Raw genomic sequence first — 21,160 nt, 5'->3', positions numbered from 1 at the left:
TCTCGCTAACTCTTACCATCTTCTCTTTTCTTCACTTTCTCCATTCTTTAATTCTCCCACTCTCTTTAAACATTTATTCTCTGCCTGCACCTTAAAGGCCCTTTGTGCTTTGTGCTGGTGATTTTTACAGCTCTTAAAATTGGGGTAACCATTTATCATTCATAGATCCTAGCAGACTGGATGGGGCAGACAAAGCCTACAATAGCCTTGTGTCGTCTGTAATTGTCATCAGAACAAAAATTGCTCCCTTGATGTTGCCCTGTTTGGTGCCAATGGGAGTCTCCAAGGCCCAGTGGAGAGTAAAACTCAATAATTTATGTGACACAGTTTTTTTTACAAGACTGCCAACTAACATTTATAGACAATTCATGATAGACAATACATGAACTGTAACTTCAAAACCATGTGTAAATGAAACAACAAATGATTGTCAGTTAAGCTGTTCGCTGTCACTTCATTTGACTGATTTGCAACAGTGTTAACTTACTATGTTTTTTTTCAAAGCTTGCTTGTTATGTTGATTCAAATCATTGTTTCATAATTATTTTGAGCTATTTTGTTATATGCTTTTGTCATTTTATTATTTATTTATTAACAGATGTTGCTAAATAAGATTCATTTATTGTAATTTTAGTTTTATTTTATTTTATTTTTTATTTTAAGCAAATATTTTACATTTTAATAAACTTAAATAACCTTGGTTTCTAGTATATTGCATATGTATATGCAGTTGTAGCATACTGAAATTATATTTATAGTTTATTAAATAATAAATATCCTCTTTGATAAAATATTCCATCTTTAACGTTTAATATCATGCATCCTCTACAATCTAGTTAACATACAGTAGTTAAGTTTATATTCTGCATTCAGCCTAAAAAAATTTATTACGATTGCTGTCCCCTTTAGGGATTCTTCAAAGACAGGATTTAGTGTGCAGTAGTTCTCTTATTTAGATTAAAAATGAATTCTTTTAATATCCCGTAAAATGTAAAACATAATTTAGACAAATTTCTAAGCAGTAACCCTATTTTTGAAGCTGGTGGTCACCAAACAATTCACGATAAAAAGGTGTGATCTAGAAAGGTGCAGTTAGTTGCCCTCTTGCATTACTCCGTCTCACACCAGCAATAATAAGTAAATAATTGTGGGGAGGCATTCTCTCACTGATAATATATTCACACATGCAATTTCATGGGAAGTCACCAAAAATAAGCCTCAGTGTCTTCACATTGTCCAGATAGCAAATATAGTTGATTTGATCTTGAATTAGTGTTTAATAGGTTATTATTTTTGGGTGTTAACCGGAGACTGTATTAAGCTTTGCACTGATAAATGTGCACGTAAGGTCCACATCTGTGTGGTTAATTTAAGATAGGAAAAGATATAAAGTGGACGTATGTAGAGAGGCCTATATCTAATATCAGTATTCACCTGTCCTTACCCTCCTCATCATCTTTGTCTTTTCGAATGCCTGTGACTATACAGAAACAATAAATTTTTGTGTTTGTCTTCTTTCTGATATGGCCTCTAGGATTCTGCAGGCAAGGTTCTGGACAGATGGACCATTATGTCACGAGAAGAAGAGATCATCACTTTGCAACAGTTTCTGCGCTTTGGTGAAACCAAGTCTATTGTGGAGTTGATGGCCATCCAGGAAAAGGAAGGACAAGCAGTCACTGTGCCATCATCAAAAACTGACTCTGGCATCAGAACTTTTATTGAAAGCAATAATCGTGCACGTAGTCCCGGGCTTCTTACACACCTGGAGAATAATAGTCCCTCTAGTATTCACCATTTTGAGAACATCCCAAACAGTCTTGCCTTTTTACTGCCCTTTCAGTATATCAATCCAGTGTCTGCCCCACTGTTAGGACTGCCACCAAACGGACTAACCATGGAGCAATCAGGTCTCAGAATGCGAGAGGCAAATCTTCCCGGTCAGAGTGAGCCAGTGGAGACCAGTGAGTCTGAAGTGTCGCTCTCTCCATTTTGTAGTGGTCAAAGCCCCAGTCGAGGAGCAGTGGGGGGCTTGCCTAACTCCATTGAGCTTAAGACAGAACCCAGCAGAGCTTCGTCCATCTCCCCAACACCATCAACACACCACTCCCAGCGGTCACATACACCACAGCAGCAACAACAAGTGCAGCAGCAGCCAGGCACTATGAACAACCACCAAATCCATCACCATTTTGAAAAAAATGAAAATTCCAAGACTATTTCACATTCCTCATTCTCTTCCAAAATGCATCGCATACGTCGTATGGGTGCAACCTCGCGCAAAGGTCGTGTCTGCTGCAACTCCTGCGGCAAGACTTTCTATGATAAAGGCACCCTCAAGATCCATTATAATGCTGTGCATCTCAAGATTAAACATCGTTGTACTATTGAAGGGTGCAACATGGTTTTCAGCTCACTGCGCAGTCGAAACCGCCATAGTGCCAATCCCAATCCTCGCCTCCACATGCCTATGTTAAGAAACAACCGAGACAAGGACCTTATTCGCTCCGGTTCTGGTACAGCCACACCTGTCATATCAAGTGCAAAAAGTGGCTTCACTCTAACAAGCCCTGGGCGACCACCGCTAAGTTTTGCCACCCCTCCTCTCGACCCCATGTTACAGTCCCCTTTGCAGAGCCCACTTGTCTTCCCTTCCTTAAAATCTGTGCAGCCAGTGCAACCTGTGCCACCTTTTTATCGCACACTGCTTTCTCCTGCCGACCTAGTTAGTCCTCCCGTGTCCCTGCCCACCAGTCCTATACTGCCTACCACAACAAACAGCACATCTTTGACAGACCAGCAACAATTTATGTTATCTGCTGTCTCCCACAACACCCATGTTTCTGAAACGGCAAAATTTACTCATTGCCTGCCCACAACTCCTATTACCCAAGATTGCACCACTCTTGACCCGATGCCTAAAAAGAAGCCACGGAAATCTAGTATGCCAGTCAAGATAGAAAAAGAAGTGGTGGATGTTGCAGAGGATTTTTATGACAAAGATGATGATGAGATTAGTTGTAACCATCACCACCACCATCAGCCATCCCACCTCCATAACAATGTCAATGGCAACTGCAACAACAACAATAATAAAAGCAGCAGCGGCCATCATTATGAGAGCAGCGGACATCAATCCCCATCACAAAATGAAATTACTCCAAGTATAGCCCTTGGAGGCATACTCCGTCCTGACCCAGCAGAGTGCAGTGGTAGAGGCAATAATGACCTGCGCTGTATTAACAGTTTTACTTCTGAGGACCAAGATCATGAACGTGACTTTGAAAATGAGTCGGAGACATCCGACTCCAAGATACTCTACCGTGATGAGATGATGGACACCGAAATACAGCAGCCTGTACTGAGGAGAAATCTAGATAAGAAACACCAACAGGCAGAAGATGAGGAACACCACCAGAAAGATTTGGAGGAACAAAGTCATTCCCCATCCTCTCAACACCAGCCAGTTATTAAAATTAAGGAAGAGATAAATGATCCTACTTATGATATGTTCTGCATGGGTCAATACAGCCTTTACAATGGGGGTATGGCAGTTGCAACGGCAGCCAGTATGGCTGCCTTACATGAAAGTTTTATATCTTCTATTGGCTATGGAACAAGCCCACCAAAGTTCCCCTCTCAGTCCCCGGAGGGTGATCTCTGCTCCAGTCCTGATCCTAAGATCTGCTACGTCTGCAAAAAGAGCTTTAAAAGCTCCTACAGTGTCAAACTGCACTACAAGAATGTACACCTCAAAGAGATGCACGTGTGTACGGTCGCTGGGTGCAACGCTGCTTTCCCCTCCCGACGGAGCAGAGATAGGTGAGACAAATCAATCTCATGTTTCACCAAAATCAAATATGCAAACTAAAGTTTTTATAAAAAGGGATGAGTTTATAGTAGATAGACTAGATCAGGGGTCGGCAACCTTTTTGACATGGCGTGGTTTTCAATGTTTTTCTTTTACATTTACATTTATACATTTGGCAGATGCTTTAATCCAAAGCGACTTACATTGCTTTATCCTATACATTTTACATAGGTATTTGCAATCCCCTGGGATCGAACCCACAACCTTGCAATGTTAACACAATGCTCTTACCATGAGCTACAGGAAAGCTTGGTAATCACTGTGCCATATCAACAAATTTATCTCAATATAATTTTTCATTATATGTATTCTGCTTACCTTAACATTACATTTGAAATAATAACAAAAACATTTTTGAAGAACAATTCTATTTTTGACGAAAAAGCATAATGCATTGAATAGGGCCTAACCCTGTATAGAAATGGTGATCAAAGACATATTTTTTTCACATTTGTTTGATAACAGTTATATTATCTTAATTAGGTGTTCTTTAAGTCATGTTAATAATGTAGTTAACTAATGCTAACAAATAAACCCTTTTTTTTCTGTGACGGCACACACACCAAGTGTGTCATGCGGTGTCTGCTGGTGACGCTCCGCTACAGATCTGGACTAAACCCTGCCGTACCACAGAGGGCCACACTCAAAAATACAAACAGGCTTATCGGTCAAAAATTTTTTTTGGGGTACAGATAAACTTCAACATAGAGATTGCAAGATGTATTTATCTGTTTGGGAATAATGGAAAACAAATTGCGCAGTAATACAAAAATACTTATTTGTTACTCAATTCTACCACATTAATAGCAGACAAAAAATAACAATAACGGATTTGGCAACATGATAAAAAGCCTATTGATTAAATAATGTTCAAATACCACATATTGTTTAATAAAAATATCGTAAAAATATGTTAAAATTGGTCCAACTTGCACCAGTAGTAGACTTTGAAATTGAGCTCGCGTATACAGAATGTATATGTCCAGTGTGCAATACCTGTGAGTTGTTCTAGACGAGATGCGCCGCGGCGCATTGTGTCTCGTGTGCGACCCTTCTTACAGTAGATTTGAAGGCTAATAATATTATCAACCACATACCCGTTTTTCCTTGAACGGGTTGAGATGCTTTGCCATCTCTTGGTCTGCATTTTTAAAACATCTTTCAGATTTGTGGTGCCGCATCACGCCTCTTATCTCAGTGATTTTCTCATGTTTAGTTTCAAAGTAAGGTTGGTAAATGGCATACAACTTTGAGTGCATGGCATACTGTTAAAAGATTTAAACGATTGTGCTGCACCATTTTCTTGATAAGCACCTGGCTATGCACAAACTGCATGAGCACTAACGCCTGACGTGACAACTATAACTTTACTTGATATAAGGATTAATATGTAGTTTGTGGTAGGAATTCGAACTGGGCTTAAGCATTGTCTTAAACTAAACAAAAAAAGATTAATTTTGGAATTAATATAATATTTAACTGCATGTGCTTGGCGTGCCATTGATTTCCTTTCAGTGTGCCAATAGTGCCGACCCCTGGATTAGATAAAGGTAGGCTATATATTTTTTTTATAATAATGAGACAAACTATTCATAATTGACTTAACAATACTGAGTAATTTAAAAAATCAATATACATATAATAACCATATCATACCACATAAAACCTTGTAATATTCGTATTCCATATGAAAGCACAAACAACCATTTCATGTCAAACAGCAGCTCAGACTGATCTGAAAACACTGTAAGCACAGACAAGTATATACAGAAAGTAAAGCATTACCCAGTTATAGTTAACAGTGAATAGTTATACAGTCTTGGGAACTGTGTTTTTATTGCATGTTTGAGAGGCACAAATTATCCAAGAAGAACGTGTGTTGACTGTGCATTTTCAGACACATATTAATGCATTAATGTACTGTTTACCTGTACATGCTCACCTGTCACACTCAGGTAGAAATGCATACATTAGCAGACGTTGAGGCTTGTCAAACCACTGAATTTATTAGCACATCAGGAAGTGTGGGTCTCTCCCTCTGCTATGTAACACATTTACCTTAAACAGTCCTGGAATAAATTTGTGCTAGAGGGCAAGCAACAACCAGATCCTCAGTCAAATGTACACTCTCCAAAGATAATTGTTTAGACTGGAAAGATCCCCCATAGTACTATTGGTGACATTATAAAGACAATATAAAAAAGTGAGAAGATCGCTACTAATATAATTGTTTAATTTAGTGGCCTTTAGCAAAGTCCATTTATGGAAGTCATGCCACACAGCGGCCATGTTTGAAACACCTCTGGGCAGTTATTAGCAAGTCCACAGTCCAGTTAAATGGGGGAAGGCTGATATTTTTTTAATCACTGGCAAAAATCACAATTATACAGCATATGTCCTGTCAAAAATTAAAGCAACTTGGGTTTACTAAGGTTAAACGTGCTAAAAATCACCTTTTTGGATACCACTTCATCCATTGTGCATGCGCACAGGCTGCTAAGTGCCTCACGAGAGCCCCACCCCAGAGAATCAAATAGAAATATATTTATTAGAAATTTGGTAAAAATATTGTTCCCTTTCAGTCGGTCTCTCTACGTTGTGTTGAGAGACAGACTGGGGTTTGATCTTGAAACCCTATCATCTCCGAGAGTAATTTAAAACGCCAATGAACTTGGCTAATGGCATGCGCACGCCAGTCTCCGCCCGTGCATACGGGTATAAAACGAGATGGGAGCGCCCATTCATTCATCTTTTTGGGCTGAGAAACCTGCGAGTTCGAGCAAGTTCGACCTCGCTGCCCATACTCCAGTCTGTCTCTCAGCACAAAGTCGAGAGACTGACTGAAAGGTAACAATAATTTTAATAATTTTGTTTCTATTTGCATTTATCTGCAGAAAATGAAAAATGGGGAAAAAGGTCAAAATAACAGAAGATGCTGTACAATTTTTCAGACCTCAAATTCTGCAAACAAAACAAGTTTATATTTACTTTTAATCCATACAACAGTAATATATAAGGAAAAAGTAGGACTTTTTGTCACTCCTGTGGTTTGATTTTGTTGAAATTTAACTAACACTGGACTAAAATGTCCAGAATACATATAGAAATGCTGATTTAAAAATGGAAATTTGGACCAGTGTCTGTATATATCTAAAATTCTATAATCTTAGTTGTTCATTTTGCCCATGTTCAACTGTAGTTTTTCATGCATAGCTGTGTTGCCTACAATTGTTGTTGGCACACTGACAAAATGATAAATGCTCTTCAATTATAAATTGCTTTAAACAAAGGCATCCTCTATATAAATTTATGTTAATAAATGCAAATAAAAATAATGTTGGTTATACTGTACTAGGGATGTCACAATATCCAATTTTCACAACACAACTCACCCCTCCCCCCAAAAAACAGTGATGATATTAGTGAAAATGTTTATAAAAATAAATAAATTATGCCATCAGTGAAATTATTTTTTTATTTTGTGTTTTGTCTGTTATTTTGTCAATAAATCACACTTAAAAGGCAGAGAGTCAGTTTGTAACCATTGTAACTGTTTTGACGAAAGTTTAATGGGTGCTGAATAGTTTAAAACATTACAATATGTGTAGAATTAACACGATTTTGATAATTGTGGTTTATAATATCCCGATTATTGACAATATTGGTATATTATGACAACCCTATACTGTACATAAATACAAACTGTTGTGAAATTTCCTACTAGCACTAAAATAGCATTTTCATAGAAAACCTACTGTACATACAGTACAGTTCTCAACAAAAGTATTAATAACTGTAAACATGTTAGCAGACAGGTTGTCGATTCATTAAGTATTAAACTTTATCCTCTTGAAAGTAATGAAGTCTCTTCTCCATTTACCTCTTTTAACAAAACAGCCTCTGCGTTCCTTTCTTCCGTATGTAGCTTTATGCTTTTTATACAGTATGCCAACCTAGATGGTGTGCCTTTACTTAACATTAACATAAGCCTTGAGTTAGAAAAGTACTCAAGAGTACATGAGAGACAGTGACTGTGAAGATAAATCTCATTCATCTCATTTGCTGTTGAGGCAAGAAAGATGTCACCCTCTCTGACAAGTGACAGTTTTGTTTAGAACTAACAACTGAAGACGCATTCATTTGCATGTGTGCTTGTTACACATCTGCCCCTTTACTAGAATTTACCAACGTAAAGCTCTCCAAGGTTTTCATTTGTATTACAGCTCCTTACCTAATTTTCTTAACCTCCTGTTGGGGGGTGACATCTGTTCACAGCCCTGTTTGTTCTTTAGTCAGATGTCAACAACAAGGCTGACTGTTGGTTTTAAGATTAGGTGATTAGAGGTGCTGGTGTTTTTCCTCTACTGAGAGGCTAAAATGTCATATGCATCTATGCTAACAGTGGAGGGCAATGGTTATTGGGCAATTGTATTAGAGGTATTATGAATGCCAAGGCCAGGGAAACAGAATGCTTCATGCAGAGGATGCCTGGTGTCTTGTTTGCAAATAGCTCAACAATTTAATCTTATTTTATGGTCTTACACATTTTCAAGTGGCATTTTATATTTTATCTCACGTATGTCACTTTAACTGAGAAGCTGTGCAATGGCGTATAATGTTTTATAGTTTTTTAGTTATAACCATTAATTTATAGTGTATAATACTGTGTAATATTTAATAAACACAGTATTGCTTTTAGATTCTGACCTTGCAATCATTGTAAACATTTAAGGTCTGTTTTAATCTATACATGAACTGTAGGTAATTACCAGTACCATCATTTTAGAAATTATATTTGCAGATCTACACTCTTCTATTTTACACTTTCACATTTAAAATGTATATTACTTATAACATATTCACGTGTGTCTTATATACCAAGCTAATTTACAGACGGTTTTGTACATTTTACATAAAAATATTAATATATTAGAGCAAATATATCAGTCAGAATTTGAGTCAAAAACAAATGCTAATATAGCCTAGCATTTAAATTCAGTGTTAATGGTGTCTTTTTTTCCCACACTGACTTTGAAATGAGCTCATGACATCCCTAAGCACGAGGCAATTTGATAAATTGCATCCTGATCATGTGTATCAAACAAGTTTTCATTTCCATTTGCGATAATCAATTGCTTGAGGATTCTTTTTTGACAGAAAAAGGGTAGGTTAAAAAATATGAACGATTATTCTTTTTCTTATTATTCTTATTCTTATTCTTAAGTAATATAGACTTAAACAGACAGAGGGTTACGGTCCCACTGAAGTGAGATGGAACTCTTTTCAGAAGTTTCCAGCCAGCGTAAGCATTTTTATCATATTCCCAAACACGGGCATAAATTTCATCCAATAAAAAACAACATAAAAATAACATAAAATAGCACGTTTACAAATAATACAACCTAAATTTGTATGAGTATGTTTAGCCTTGCGATAGTTGTTTAAATATGAGTTCGGTTAATAGGTTCACCAAGTGGTTTTTTTGTAGTGGGTAACTTTTTCTAACAAGCATTAAAGGGATAGTTCACCCAAAAAAAGTCTGTCATCATTTTCTCGCTCTCAGATTGTTCCAAACCTGTATACATTTAAAATTAAATTTCAAGTTACAATTCAATGAAGAAATTTGGAACATTGTCGGTAACAAAACAGATCTCCTCCCCCATTGGCTCACATTTATGTATTTTCCCTAGTATGGAAGTTAAGGTGAAGTAAAGTGTAAAGCAGTGAACCTCCCCCCCCCCACACACACACGATTTCCGCCTATGTTCACAACATTTTAGTGGCCCCCAGATCATAACTGTCAACACTCCCGTTTTGGCCGGGATTCTCCCATTTTTCACACTCATCTCACGACACCCTCCCATTTAGTGATTTCTCCCGTGAAACTCCCGTATTTGAGTTATTTCTCCTCTGAAACACCCGGAGCGACGGGGACCGGTGGCTCCGTGGCTTTAAACCACTGTTCCTTTGCCCTAATATGCCGAGGAGCCCTTTGGAAGGCGAAATTGAACGGTAGCCGAAATAGAGAAGAGAGGATTCACATCCCCGCTAAAAACTTTCTCCGCCTTATTACACTATTACACTTTACTTATCACACCGCTAAAGGTTTGCTTATTCCACTCCGTGTTTTACATTTAATGCTCGATCCTCACAGTCGGAGTCCGCTCACTGTAGATAACAGATTGTTCCTCCGAGAGTTAGGTGCAGTAGAGTACATTACAGCTAGTTCTTGTTCTGCAGAAGTAATATTTTAATACTTTTTAAAGTATGTCTGTCAGTAATGTATTGTTTTTGCTCTCGGTCTACTGTAAAAGTATTTTTGGAAGTCTGCCTGATTAAACTAGTGAAACCGATATCATCTTTTAACACCACATCAGCTGCTATTGTTACACTTTCCATGCCTTCACTAAAAATCATTTGGTACCCAAATGTTGACAAGTATGCCCGAGATAGAGTATAAAACTTTCAATATATCAAAAGAAAGAACAAATTTGAAGAACTTCCTTCATTCAGGGATTTTTATTAAAACTTGTGTGACCAATTAAAAGGGTGCTTCAAAAGAGCAATTTCATCTTTATAATTTAAAGAACCTTTTTGAAACAAAACCAGTTTATTTGGTGTTAAAGGTTCTTTATGGAACCATTCTTCTAAAGCATGGTGCGGCATCTTTTTGTAAGAGTAAAGGTGTTTGACCAGATAGGATAAAAATAATGTATTTGCTTGTCTTTGGATTCAGAGATGTTGTACTCTTTCAGAAAATGTGTAACAGCTCCCCCTACCATATAACTGTGTAACCACTGAGATATAGATAGGGTTCTGAAAAAAATACAGAACATCTTTTTTTCTGTTATTTTAAACGTTATGCCCGTTTTCATTTACTGCAAATACATTTGAGATAAATATTTATCTTATATTTATATTTAAGTAGTTCAGAGAATAAACTAAAAATAATTTGAACCTAAACACATACCTATATATAGTAAGTTAAGAAAAACTAAAAATGGTCTTTGAAATGGTCAATTATTTTATACAGGATATATTCTATATATATATATATATATATATATATATATATGGTGTGGCAGATAGTGGAATCAAATTAATACATTAAAGTAGTGTATTGAACTAATGCACTCAGATTTCTAAAGAATGCAAACTAAATATTAGTTATTCTTTTGGTCAACTGCTTGTGCTGATGACACTAATGAAGAAACATGGGTAGAGACATGCAATAAAGGCACTAAACATCAGGTTTTGTTTCACACATCTTCCTTAAACAGAAAATCCTTTTTATTTATCTCATCAATGTCATTAGAATACAGAGGGATAAAAGATTATATCTCGGTGACTGATTATCAAATGTGTCTGGAGGACTGCTATTCCCCTGCTGAATTACAGAACTAGTTATTAATGTCAATATTGAATAAATGTAACTGTGTAAAACATGAAAAGAATAGTTCACCAGAAAATAAAAATAATTGAATCATACTTATGACTAACATGACTAAGAGTTATATTAATAGTATCCTGGTTTTGCAATTTCATTGGGATGTTGCTAACCTTTTAAATTGGGTCCATCCCTTATAAAAGGAATCTGTATGTATGCTTATTATCTCTCACAGTTCATGAGTTTGCTGGCATTTGTTGGTGTAATCTAAACAGTTAACTAGTCATAACATCTAAATCCAGCACCCAATTTAGACTGTCTATGTTTGCTGGTGTTAGTCAGATGTGTGGGAATTAATGTTCAACGCATTCCAGGGACTTTTATTAGTTTGTTCAGGTATGTTCAGGTATGCATTTGAGGTGAACTCTTTGGTTCAAAGACACTGCGGGTTGCAGTTTGACACATGTTCATTAGAGAAAGAGATAAAGGCAAAACAAAGCAGATCTTTATATAATGTGACTCACTTTCCCTTTTTTTATTTTTTTTCAATATTACAACTCATTTCACAAATGTGCACACTTGGCAGGAACTGAAAGGGCCATCAAATCCTAAAGATGATTAACGTTCCTGGGACAAGACACATTAAGAGCCACACCTCTCTCCTCTGCAGAGTTAAAAAGAATTCCCAAGAGACACCGCCTCCAGCTTTGGGCAAATTGGTTTGGCTGCCACATTAGAGGCTGAAAGGGAGAGAGATAGCTGAAGAGGTGTTTGGGAATGGAGGAGGGGCCTGAAATAGGTTTGCAAAGGGGTAGTAAATGAGATCGAAGACCTTAGCTTAATAAATGAAAGGATAGTCTCTCTCTACCACACAGTGTAAAGGTTGGAGCTCTCTGTTTATCCCTGATCAGTTCAAATGAACTAACCGATAGGTATCACTTGCTTGTTTTCTTTAAATAGTCTTCAAGGTGTGTAATGTTAATTACGCGTATATGTTCATTCAGTATTTATGCACATAATATAGCTGAGGTCTTTTTTTCTGTGTACTGTGTATTTTTGCTAATTAATTGTGGCAGTCTAGAGCTTATGAGCAGTGTGAGGGATGGTCAGTTTTCAGGGATGGTCACATTTTGCAAAGGGAGTTGCCAATATAAGTGTCATCAACAGCTTTTATAAAAACTGATTCAAATCTAAACATGCTCCAGCTTATGATACAAATATATGCCCTTTCCATCAATCATTTAAACTACCACTAAGTATTTCAAATATCTTAGAATGAAACAAGGTAATAGTTACCTACCAGTGCAGACATGTTCAAAATGCAATTCAAATAAATAACAGTTAATTCTTAAAACATTCAACCTTTCTATAATATTGGACTGCTTTGGTATTGTACTGTATAAAAATACAAAATATATTAATACAAAGAAAAGCTATGTATACACATCAAACACATTCATCAGCTGTCAATCAGTATGCTACTCTTTTAAATGTTGATGATGCTTTGGTGGTCCGCTCCTGTGTATCTTATCAACAGAAAGGGTCCCTCTATTGAATTTATTTTTACTTCTTGCAGGAGAATGTCGGATAGGGAACTAAATAATTAAAGAAAAGGGACCCTTTTTGACTGCATCAACCATGGCACTGCTGGTAAGCTCTACAACACTGTGTAATGTTTTTATCAGTTACGTTTAGGCTAACATTTAGTTTAAGTCACTTTTGCATGGCCAGGGATCGCTGAGGTCATTTTTGTTTGTTTGTTTGTTTGTTTTGCTTTGTTTTCGTAATTCTACATATAAGTTTGGTTTGCAAATGTAGCTGGCAATGGTTGATTCAATTTTTTAAACCCACAAAGGCTCCGTTCACATAAATATCTTGGTTTGTTTCAATTTGTTTTTGTTACCACATTCTACATGCAAGAACTGTTGGTATGTTTTGGTTTTTGTGACACTATATGTAACATTTATGTATTTTTTGTTGACATATTGCATGGTCTCAGTTTTGTCAAAGTCATTTCTTAAACAGTTGCGAAGTGGCAGACCAAGTTCTAAGAAAATAAATTCGGACTGAGATGTATTAATACAAAGGAACTTTCTCTCTCTCGCTATGTGCTATGTGATCCTGCACTCAGGTGAGAGAAAGTCCATCTTTATTAAAGTGAGGCGTACACGAACAATACGTTTATGGGTCTCGATTAAGCTACCTTTAAAAGTGAGTCAATGTGCTAATGCTGTCCGAGTCTGAGTTAATATGATATTGAGTTTCCCTCGAATATTGCATTACCACAGCTCAAATCAATTGATAAACTCCCATTCAGTGCGGTGGATTATTTAATTGAGTCAGAGTCAATTGCATTTGTGCATGCCTGCAGACATGCTGACAGGAGTAAACACTTTAGTAGAATACTGTCTAAGCAGCTTTAGAGTGATTGAACTCCCTGCTGTGTCAGAACGTAGTGTTCTCTCACACAAACTCATGCAGTCACTCAAATGAAACCTAAAAATGCAGGAAATGCAATAGAGTGCTTCTCCACCGATGTGATGATAAGTCCTGCAGTAACAGAATGTATAAGATACTAGCACTTTGAGTGTCATACAGAATAACCACAAGAACCTGTCCTTTCTCTTGTTGCAGACATAGCTCCAACATTAACCTGCACCGAAAACTACTGACCAAAGAGCTGGATGACATTGTGCTGGACTCCCAGCTTGTGACCCTGCCTAAGGATCTGCGTGCTGAGTTCCTATCAAAGATCTACGCTGGCCACCACTTGGGAATGGAGGGGGTTGGGAGCCCTGCCAGTGTCCCACCACGAGGCATAGGTCACCAGGAGATGGGATCTTCAGCCACCACAGAATATTCACTCAGCAACGGATACTTCCGAGGCACCAATGATGACTACATGGTACTGGACCTGAGCACCACCTCCAGTGTACAGTCAAGTGGCAGCGTGCAATCCTCACAGGAGTCTGATGAGGGTAGTGATGAGGGCATCCTGCTGGATGACCTGGATGGCGCTAGTGACATTGAGGACAGCACCCTCAGTACTGGGGACCAAAGTGTAGGAGGGAAAGAAAAGGATGAGAAAGAGACCCGAAAGTATGGAAGAGGAAGAGACACAGAGGATGATTTTCTACGCTGTGATCCCAACATCTCACCATCCATCTTGCCATCTAGTGGAGGTAATGGGGCAGGAAGCATTCTATGCACCATATGCCACAAAATGTACAGTAACAAAGGGACCCTTCGGGTGCACTACAAAACTGTCCACCTGCGTGAAATGCACAAGTGCAAAGTACCTGGCTGCAACATGATGTTTTCTTCTGTGAGAAGCAGAAACAGGCATAGCCAGAACCCCAACCTGCACAAAAACGCCCCCTATACCATCATGGTTGATTAGAACAGATCCCTCCCTACCCTATTGCCTCAAACTCAACATAATCCTCAAAGCAGCCTCCTCTCTAATTACAGTACATTTTGCCATACCATAAAAGACAGTCTCAAAACTTGTTGTTAATTTGAAAAAGACAAAGCCGCAATGTGTCCATTGGAAAAATTTTGTTTGTTACTGGAAGCATAAGACTGAAAATTAGAATGCTTAGATCCCGCCGTCCCTGAGTCAAACCTCTTTTCGAACTTTTATTTGTGACTGTTGCCTGCAGAAATGATAATAATTATGAAAAAACTCGATGTATTTGTGTATTGACAGTTTTTAAAAGAATCCCATAAAAGAGCATGAATGGCTTAAATATGTAAATAATGTCCCGAGGGGCTTTGGTGTAAAACAGTTGTATTGATATGTTTTTTTTGTGCGTGTTAAGGGTGGGATGGTTGTTTTTATGTTGAAGTCAATGACATTCACTTCAAGACAAAAGTAGCATTTGCCTAGCTTGGTTCTTTTATGTTGGCTTCGAAATATTTTACCTTAAAAAGAGAAAAGAAAATCATGTGACGTGATTTGTTTTATCTACCTGTTAGATATTGAGATGGAGCTGGCATGCTTTCAGCTCTAAAAAAAGTACCTTTCCTTTTATTTTCTTATGTTTATAGCTTTAGCTTTTTAAAAAACTTAAAAGAAAAAAATAAGTTTTGCACTTTGCAACTATATGAGTGGTATTGTTTAGGATTATAAGGATAACACCTAACAATGATGGTTGTCCAACATGCAGGTAATATTTTCTTTTAAAGATACAGTACCAGCGGTAAATACTGTACCTTTAACAGAAATGTGCCAGATCTAATATGGGAGGAACCACATCTGACATAATTAAAATCCATTCTACTTAGCTAGTGTTTCTGGTATTAATTCATTCAAATTAATGGCAATTAATTTGAATGCAGTTCATAAATGTTACTAAGGAGTACATGTGTACGGTTACAGGCTGAATTAGCCTAAGGGTTAGGAAGGAAATATTTGTACTGCATGTAGTGTTACTTTAAAAGCTTTAGTAAGACTATATTTGGTCTTTACTAATTTGCTTAGTTTTATCTTATAAAAATACAATTTTCATTTCACATGTGTTGCACAAAGAGTCCCTAAAGTGTGACCAAAACCACAGTTCATTCCCCAAAATCCAAGATGATAAATTATTATGAGTCTTAAGGTTTTGCTATATTCTCTGTTGCTTTATTTTTTTAAACGTATGTCCTCTGCAAATGGTTTGAATTCATAAACTTGTTCTAGGCAAGCATTGTCTTTTGGCCACACAATAACAAGAGAAACTATGGGAACATCGGTACTAAGTTAATGAAACTATGGGTATTTTAAAAATAAAATAATATGATTTTTGCTCATTGCTCTCAACTGGAATGCATAACAAAAACGTATTTTGAAGGAATGAAGCAATACTTGTTCTCCATAGAGTTAAAAAAGGTATTAATGCTGAAATGAAGACTGACTGGATTTTGCTGCTTTTAATGTGATAGAAGTGGCTGAATATAATTAAAATATATAGAAACTGGTATTTTCTACCCCTGATAAAGCTAACAACTCAGCAATTCATGAGTGATCAGTTAATGTTGCTAGCATCACAATGCTTCGTTTCTTTCTCCTCTTCCTCTGTTTTCCTGCTGTATTTAAATATCCATTTAGAACTAACAAATGCTAGGCCATTACTAAAATCCATCAAACTGAGTTTTAAAGATGGGTAATGTGATATTGTATTACAAACTAAAGGAAATGATCAATCTCCAGGCTTATACACTTTCTAGATTGTAAAACCAAAGACCCCTCTCAAAGCAGGACATTCGGTCCAATGCAATGATTGGACAAACATTTTATGATCATGCGCCTTCCACAGTAGATATTAAAATACAGTATATAAATAATTTTAGACCATGTTACTTAATGATTGCTATCAGGACATGAAGAGAGTTGCAACCAGAGTAACAACAACACAAACATCTTAAAAGAATGGCCTGCCCACCTTCAAACATTAATACTATTATTTGGGTAAAGAGTGAGCTCGTTGTCTCTAAAAGAGAATCCCTTACTTTGTCTGTGTTAGCATTCATATTTAAAACTGTGTATATTAAAATAATCTAGCAGAGTGCACAGATAGTATAAAAATGAATAAATTTGAAAGCAGGTTCATGTGTCAGTCATTAAAGTGGAGAAATAAATCAAAGAGAGAATAAGACAAGGGGTGCAGAAAGAAGCAAGTAAAAGAAAGTGTCCAAATTTCTTAGGACATCCTGCTAGTGTCTTAAAAATCAAGCAAGATGTCTGTGCACAGTATAGTTGGGCAGTTAGTACTGTCCCAACTTAAGAGTTGGGGTTTTCAATGGAGTCACTGGCTAAAAGAGTCTAAGCGAGCTGTTAATATTTCAATAGATCACCGCAGCTCTGAGAACAGGACCATCACAAACCATTAACATCAAATTTAATCTCTTTCAAAGGCGATCTGTAAGCTTACGTGTTATCACTGTTGCTTTGAATACATGGAATGTTAAAACACAAAACCAGGAACATCCAATGAAATAAGTTTATTAGGATTATTTTATTATTTTTGATTTTCACATCAGCTAAATTTCCAAATCAAACCAGTGTAACAGGGATCATAACGTTAGTTTGCATACTGTGTGCTTGACAGAATCTGGAAAATGAAAATGATTACGAAAAATAAGGGGAATTATAAACATTTAGGTTTGTTTATAGTTTACTGACCTGAATAAATTGTGTCCACAACACAGAATAATAACTAACTATAACTACTAATAATTTTTACCTTATCTGGACAAGAAAGAAACTTGGAATTTCATGAGGGTGAGTAAATGCTGAAAGAACTTTTTCCATTTAAGAGTCAGGTGGATGTAAACATTTGAACAGGATGATTGAAGTAAAGTGTTAAAAACATATGTAGAGTGTATTTCCCCCAAAAATGTCAAACATCATGTTTTTTATTGTGCGTTCCAATTAATATTAATCAAACTGCAGTTAGTTTGTTTCGATTTAAGCAGTAATAACTTAAAAATTACAACTAACTTACACAATAAAACACTAAAAACATGATAACATAATAAAAAACATATTTTCCCAAATGTTTAAAAAACAGAGTTATCTTTTTTGGAAACAAACTCTTCATAAGAATTTTTTTAGTTTCTGAAGGACATTATATTATTTAATGAGATCTTTAAACAAATAGTACATTTGTAAACAAAACATCAAGTTCAAACATTTACATACACCTGACTGTTTAATGATCATTTAATTGCCTTCATGAGTACAAGTGAATGTTGGTATATTATATATTGTAATAGTTGTGAATAAGCACCTTAATTGAAATCAGTGTGTTAAGATGGATCTCAACATCATATGGCCACTGTTGAAAAGGGTCAAATGTGCAGAGGACGCTGGAACAGCAAAGGATGTGCAGGAGGATTTTTCTGAATTAGCAGTTTAATGGCTCAGATTAAACAACGGACTTAATGACTCAGAAAACATAAAAACAGCCATCATTCATGTAACATAACAGTATAAAAATCAAGCATGTAAACGTGAAAAAAAATAGTTATTTTTCTGTGTTGTGGACTATGTAAGCATATGTTATGTGAAATTGTTTATTCAGGACCGTAATTAATATGAAACAACTTTCATTTTTATATGTAAAATATAAATTACCTCTTTTTTTATGGTCAACATTTTACAGGTTCGGAAAGGTGTATGTAAACTTGATGATTTTAACTGTAAACTGTATACGGATAACAATCAAATGAAAAAAAAAATTACAACTCTTTTTTTTGTGCAACAACATACAATAAATAAGCTTGACATTTTGTGAACCTTTTTATATTTTGTGAACCTGTTCTAATGTGATGTTTGTTGTAGATGATTGTTTGATTGTTATTTTTGCCCACTGATGAAAAGTGCATCTACATCAGAAAAAGTTCACATCATAGATTTACTAATGGTGACATTGATAGCCTAACGATGCTGTTAATAGTTCTGTTTTCATTTACACAAGCCAGAAAGAATTACAGCATTTTAAACTGATTTAACATTAGCGTTTTGTATCATAACCATTTTATTTTATTTCATTTTATTTGCATTTTATTTTGTTTTCCTTTATGTTGCATAAAATGCATATGATTTGGGGTGTAAATGGAATTTTATTCATATTTTGTCCAAATACCTCTTGAACTTTGTATCAGATTTCTTGTACAATTTTTATATTAAAGATTTATCAGTCACTGGCAAAATTAAGTTGTATTTAATTTTTAAAGGATTTGTCAAGGATTATTAGTCATTTAAAATTTAGCAATGTTTGCTTCAATGTTATGTCACCAGTATATAAAATAATAGATTGACATACATCTTAACAAAGACTAAAATGTTTCAAAATACACATTTTTAATTTAATTAAAACAACTTTAATAGTATGCATTGTTCAAAAATGTTTATGGTCAGTAGTAAAGTTTAGTTGACCTGGTAACCAAGGAGAAAGGTTTTTATTAGCATTGTCCAGACCAAGACACATCAACTTGTTAAAGTCATAAAAACATAGAATGAATGTTTTTCTGATGTTTGTCTTTAATTCTTGCATTACTTTTATTTATCCTTTAGGGCACATGTAGACTTTTTATGTAATTAGTGATATTCGCTTTATGATTACCTATAGCCATGAGTAGACCAGTAAACTGCCTTTTTTATCTACCGTTTTATGTTTCAACTGCTAGAAGGCCAAAGTGTATAGTGTAAGAGTACATTGTATTTATGGATTTTTAAAACAGGAAATTCTCTTAGAAAAGCATTGTGTTCATTACCTGTGTACACTGTAGCATAAACTGACCTAATTTATATATATATTTTTCAAAAAATAAGACTCTTGGGTCACTTTTAAATATATCATAATTTAAGAAGTTCTAAATATTTTTACAGAAAACAAGAGAATAATGAAGAGAAGAGATTTTTTTTGCAGTGTTGCTGTGCTAATGCTCGACCTGATGCTTCTCGCTCATTTTGGAAAGTATATTAAGTAGCAATTAAATCTACAGTAAGTTACTGACAAACCTGCTGCAAAAACTACGGCAAAGTTTAACAGTGTACCTGCATTAATAATACAAATGATTAAGCTAAATACTCACACACATCAAGTTCAATTAAATTTTATTTACATTTACATTTACATTTAGGCATTTGGCAGACGCTTTTATCCAAAGCGACTTATATTGCTTTATCCTATACATTTTACATAGGTGTTTGCAATCCCCTGGGATCGACCCACAACCTTGCATTGTTAACGCAATGCTCTTACCACTGAGCTACAGGAAAGCGCTTTTAACAATGTGAATTGTTCCATAGCAGCTTTACAGGAGGAAAAACAGAAAAACACAGAAAATGTAAAACACAGCACAGTACATGGTATTTATAGAACAAGCAAGATCATTCAAGTTAATAATATTTAATAATATCTAATAAATGCAATCTCCCGGTGAGCAAGCCAGCCAACAATGCCGTGTGGCGAGCAACCAAACTCCAATGATAAATAAATGGAGAAAAAAAAACTTAGGAGAAACCAGTTCTTGTTCCAATAAGGTTTTTTATACAATATTTTAATTTTGATTTATACATGGACACTGGTTAAACAAAACAATAAAAAAAATGTGTTCTTTCTTTATTAAACAATTGTCAGTGTTGTCAACTTACAAAGAAGAGCTGCTCCTCCCGCTATTTCAATAAAATACATTTTGATTAAAATAGCACAGCACAATGTAATATAAATAATAATTAGTGGTGGGCCGTTAACGCCGTTAACGCAGTGAGACTCTTATCGCGCGATAAAAAAAATGTCGCCGTTAATCTATTCTCAAAGTTGGGTTGGGAGCTGGGTTTATACTACGCAAGCTATGATGACTTTCACCTTGATATTTTAGCGCGGATGTATACCAGCTTAACTGCACTGTACGGGGCGAGAACGAGATTTTTCAACTCGCGTGATTCGCTTCATTCGCGCAGCCTCATCATCTCATAACCAGGGCTTCATTCGCGCGATTCCCGCCGCAAGTAGGTCTATTGCCTCTTTGCATTAACACATAAATCACTCGCGCTTGACACGCCATTCGTGTTTGGTCTGAACACAACATAACGTTACTGTGAAATTACCGCATCAAACGTGACGTGCTAACATGGATGCAGCTATGAAGCCGCCGGGTTTGCTTCAGGGAATATTAATTTTTAAGAAGCTTCCCAATAGAAACATCGACAAGACTAAGGTTGTTTGCACCTTGTGCAATGCGGAATTGGTTTAAAAAAAATAAAACTTTCTCTCAACAGGTAGTGGTCTAGCTTTAGTTGAAACCAGTAACTTTGTATTGAGATCTAATGTATTATGGCTCCTGTATGACATATCGCTTGTTGCTCCCTCACTCTTTGTAAGTCGCTTTGGATAAAAGCGTCTGCTAAA

The 21,160-nt window shown here is 36.0% G+C and overlaps 1 protein-coding gene across 2 annotated transcripts in view; it reads left to right on the top strand.

The window, feature by feature from the left end:
* Positions 1–18,925, top strand: part of bnc2 (basonuclin 2) — a 141,092-nt gene extending 122,167 nt beyond the window's left edge. For both annotated transcript variants that reach the window (XM_056763838.1, XM_056763832.1), the window contains exons 5-6: positions 1,535–3,822; positions 13,893–18,925. In XM_056763838.1, coding sequence (XP_056619816.1) covers positions 1,535–3,822; positions 13,893–14,658 — 3,054 coding nt within the window. In that variant the 3' untranslated portion in view covers positions 14,659–18,925. The remainder of the gene's footprint in view (positions 1–1,534; positions 3,823–13,892) is intronic.
* Positions 18,926–21,160: the final 2,235 nt, after the last annotated feature.

The sequence above is a fragment of the Triplophysa dalaica genome, chromosome 2, assembly GCF_015846415.1.
Source record: "Triplophysa dalaica isolate WHDGS20190420 chromosome 2, ASM1584641v1, whole genome shotgun sequence".
NCBI lineage: Eukaryota > Metazoa > Chordata > Actinopteri > Cypriniformes > Nemacheilidae > Triplophysa > Triplophysa dalaica.
This window is presented reverse-complemented; position numbering and strand designations above follow the sequence as displayed.